Source organism: Arachis ipaensis, chromosome B06, assembly GCF_000816755.2.
Source record: "Arachis ipaensis cultivar K30076 chromosome B06, Araip1.1, whole genome shotgun sequence".
Taxonomy (NCBI): domain Eukaryota; kingdom Viridiplantae; phylum Streptophyta; class Magnoliopsida; order Fabales; family Fabaceae; genus Arachis; species Arachis ipaensis.
In genome coordinates this window covers 129,889,756-129,894,306 of record NC_029790.2, presented here as the reverse complement: position 1 = coordinate 129,894,306, position 4,551 = coordinate 129,889,756, and the positions used below count along the sequence as shown (strand labels likewise).

General features: G+C 27.5%; 1 protein-coding gene across 1 annotated transcript in view; it reads right to left on the bottom strand.

Moving 5' to 3' along the window:
• The window catches only part of LOC107605111, a gene marked incomplete at its 5' end in the record, with an annotated part of 5,343 nt that extends 1,103 nt beyond the window's left edge, over positions 1-4,240 (bottom strand). Inside the window, 2 exon segments of the mRNA XM_016306861.2 lie at positions 1,589-2,089; positions 4,175-4,240. Of these exon segments, the coding sequence (XP_016162347.1) occupies positions 1,589-2,089; positions 4,175-4,240 (567 nt within the window).

Below are 4,551 nucleotides of genomic sequence, written 5' to 3'. Positions count from 1 at the left end.
TTTAAAAATACAAAAATAAATAATTATCAAATATTTAAAATTTATCATAAAAAATAATAAATTAAACAAAAATTAGACATCGTATTATAAATACCATAAAATTCACTTTAATTATTATAGCTAACTGAAGAAATAAATTCGGAATTGTAAACATTCATTGCATGCATGGGTGGTCCTATTGCAACGGGGATTCAATTCAAATTTCTCTTGTTTCATTTATTATTGGCAAGCATTAACTTCTTTTTCTTGCTCTTCCTTTTTCCATTTCTAAGGGGAACAATTTTCTGTTCAATCGGAACTGTTTTCTTTCACTATGTCTGGTAAGTACTGAAAAGTAAACTGATCTAAACACATGCAATGAAGTAATGAAGAAAACAATAGTTCATCTGAGAAGATAAATTTAATCATATGCATATGCTATTTCCAAGAAGAAGAAAAAATAATCAAATAAAATGGATTACTATTATTATTAATCTGATTGCAACACCCTACCTACCTCACTACTTAAATATTGAAGACAGGACCACGACCATGTGGTGTTTTTTTTTTTATTGTCCGACATTAATGCATAAAGATGACAAATTAAATATATTTAACTAATTACTGTTATAACTTATAGGTATTAATAATTCCGACTTTCTTCTATTGTACTATAGATTTTTGTTCTTATGTGCTTCATTTGAAGAATCACAATGAATAACTATATATATGTGAATAAATATTGATAGTATAAGGAATATTGTGTCAAATGAGACACCCAATTTTATATGCATTCATAAATATATGGCAATGTGTGAAAGCCTAGCTAAAGGAACAATCAAACTTCAAAAAGTAGCATTTAATTTTGCCTAAAATTTCTCATTTCTTAATTTCTAGCAAAAGGAACCAGAGCAAAAAAATGCAAGCGAATGTTTACACACCACTTACACTTTAATTAAAAAATATATATATTTTGTTTTAAATACAGTAAAATAAGGAATTACTCTTAAAAAGAATTTGAGATCAAAAAGATAAAATATCAAACACAAGACCTCAAACTCAAATAAACATATAATATGCTAACTATCTATTAATAAATTTTAGGTTCAACTGTATACACTATTAATCCCCTTTGATATTTTGGTAACATTGCCCTTCACATTCTTGTATTTTGAAAAAAAAAAAAAAGGAAATTATCCAATAAAATTTTAAATACTAAAAAGTACTAAGTATGTCTCGTGTAATATTGTAACGCCACCTAATTTCACAAGAAATAAGTATAATTTACCCAAATTAATATAAATAACTTAGTAGTAACTCATATAAAAAATAATAATTATGCTACACATACATAAAAAAAATCCGTCGCAAAATCAACAACTTATATACATAAATAAATATATAACAACCAACTTGATAACCATTTTTTTTTTTTTTACAATCGTACTAAATGTACATTTTAAATTAGTATATTTTTATAAATATATAGTGACTAATTTTGAAAGCTAATTTTAATATAAACATAGCATTTATTTATTTTTTATATAGCCAAGAATTTTGAAAATTTTAAGCAATTGAAATAAAATGAAAGAGGAGATAAAGAACTTACTGTTAGTAGGTCTAGGAGGGTAAAGTGTTCTAAGAGCAACAGAATCAATAAGTGGGCCACAAGCAGGATCCTCTTCAACACCAGGGTTATGAATAACCAATTCAGCAACATTAGACTCTGCTTTGAAGCTATAAGCAATGGGATCCCAACCACTGCTTGTGTACAACGTTTGAATTGGAATCACACCAAAATCTGGAGCAATTGAAATGTTGAGCCTCTCTTCTTGTGCACACGTGCGTGCAACCATCAATGTTATGGAATAATACATTCCCTTAATCACATTAATTCTTTGCTTAATTGAAGCCTCGTTTCCTAGTCTCACTGCAAATGCTCCCTCCGGGACAACAAGTAACATGTCGCCCTGTTTCTGACCTGACTTTATGTACTCCACGAACCCGGAGATCTCCCACTCCGGTATGGCGTGGCTGCCGCCAGTTACCACCGAGCCGTTTAGGGCCCATGGCTTTGGACCTAGCTCAAAGTTTCCATTTGCTACTAGTCCTGTAACATTTTTCATGTGTTAGATGATGGACACCAATATGTGAATATCAATATTGAAGCATAGGTTAAATCACATAAAAAAGAAAAATATTAAACTACATGATATTATTCTATAGTGGAAACTCAAGTGCAGTCGACTTTACGTGAAGTGAATAGCTGAAGATCGTTAGATGATTTGACTGATTTGACTAAATTTTCATCTAACGATCCTCAGCTATCAACTTCACGTGAAGTCGATTGCAGCTGAGTTTTCACCTTATTCTATTTGCATAAATTTACACTACAACTTTTTAAACCTTTTAAGGTTAGTATGTAAGATATTAAACTTTCCACCCTAAATTTAATACTAAATTTGTCCTTAAAAATATGGAGTTTCATAACACCACAAACAAAGAAGTATTGCACATGATATTATTAGATTTTAGAGGAAAAAAGGTTAGTATTATAATTTATGATTTTTTATTTGGAACACATATATATTGAATAGAACAGTGTTTAATAGAAAGTTAAAAATTGACAATATATTTTCAGCAGATTGTACTTTTACTAATAGAATAAATATTTTTGTTTATAACATATTCTTTGCAAATTGACAATACATCTCCGACAAATTATACTTTACGAATAAAAACTTTTTTTTTTTGGACAAATTATTTGTATCACAAACACTCCTAAAAATTTGTTAAATACCAAATCATTCAGTATTTAAGTAATTTAATAACAGTAAAATAATATGTAAAAAAAATTAATCGTATAATCTATTATTAACTGGATATATTTACAATGAAAAATAAATATAAGAAATTTATTAAAATATTTGAGCTCTTATACCGACTTAATGTAAATGCAAATTACTGCTACTAGATTTTATGGGGACCATTTGCAATCTCCAAATCCAATTTCTTCTGGTCTCCCCAATCCAACACTTGCAAGTTGCTAGTTAGGGATAGAGTTGTTTTTAAATAATAATAAAAAAAAAATCTGATGCCATGTGGCCTGCAACATCTCTCTGATTACCCAGTTAAAAATTATTAAAATTCTTTTTTTTTTTTGAAGGAAATTATTAAAATTCTTTAGACCTTAGTAACTGGTGATATAGCATTCAAATTAAAAATTAAAATGGCCATGTGAATTTTTCAGAACATACTGCATGCTTGGTGCATGGCTTATTGGAGTGTGGACCCCATATACCCAAAATAATCAATAAAACAAATAAAATTAAATTAAAAATAAAAATGAAAGTTGTCTTGACTCTTGAGAGACTTTAGGTCACTATATGATGATGAGCTACTTAACCCCACAAAATTCAATGTCACAAGATGAGGACAGAAAAAAAAAAATTCCTATTATATGGTCTACGAGTAAGAGAAATTTTACTATAAAATATAATTAATTTTTTATTCTTATTAGGAAATGTTACGGTTTTCTTTACAAAAAAATTTCACCTTTATCTCTATCTTTGGAATTGATGAACCAAAATGTAGAAACCGCCATTATTGGTCATCACTGTTGAATTTAATTACTTTGCCTAAAAACATTAGAAGCCAGAATTATCTTTGCTTAGCTATACCTATATATACTCAATAATAGCATATTTACTTTCATTCGCTTTTGATACTTCAAAACTTTAATTTGAACTAAATGTTGAAAAATATAAAAATTTAGTCTAAACTACACCATGATATTTTCTAAAATAGTTGCGTAACTAATACATATATGTATGTATATTAACTCGATCATATATCTTTTTAAACATTAAAGAAGATATAAATTTTATAATATAAGTAACTATAATACTCCTAACATGTATACATATATATAACATTGAATTTTATCCAAAAAAAAAAGTTTAAGGAGTTACTATGTCAAATAAAATATTTTTGTGGAAAACGATATATAATTTACTTGTTTTCTTTATATATAAAGAAAATATACCACTCATCATGCTAGTGTAAGTAATATTTTTATATTTAAATAAAAATTTAAATACAATCAATTTCATATAAAATTCACTGTATATAAATTTTCACGTTATATTTATATATAGTAGAATAATAAATTGAAGTATTTTAGTTTGTAGCTTACCATCTATGAAGGAGAATGAAAGATGAAAGGTGGCGCACAAGAGCACCGACAGAAGCATCAAAGTTGCCTTCATAACTTAGCTGTGACAGTGAAGAAGCTTTTTGAAAATGGAAGAAAAAAGAAAAATGAAGTAGCATAGGGGAAGTGTTGGGGGCATGGCCTTATATGCATGCCTTCTTATCATAAAAGACTTGGATTTCGAAGGAAATAACAAATAAGCCATTATGTCATCAATATTGAATAGTAACGTATCTTTATCAAGAGAAATTAGATGCAATAAAATTAATGTGAAGTTAATAATTAAAAATTATTAGATAAAAATTTAGTTTAATTAATTAAATTATTTAACTATTTTTAGTTATTAATTTTATGTAAAT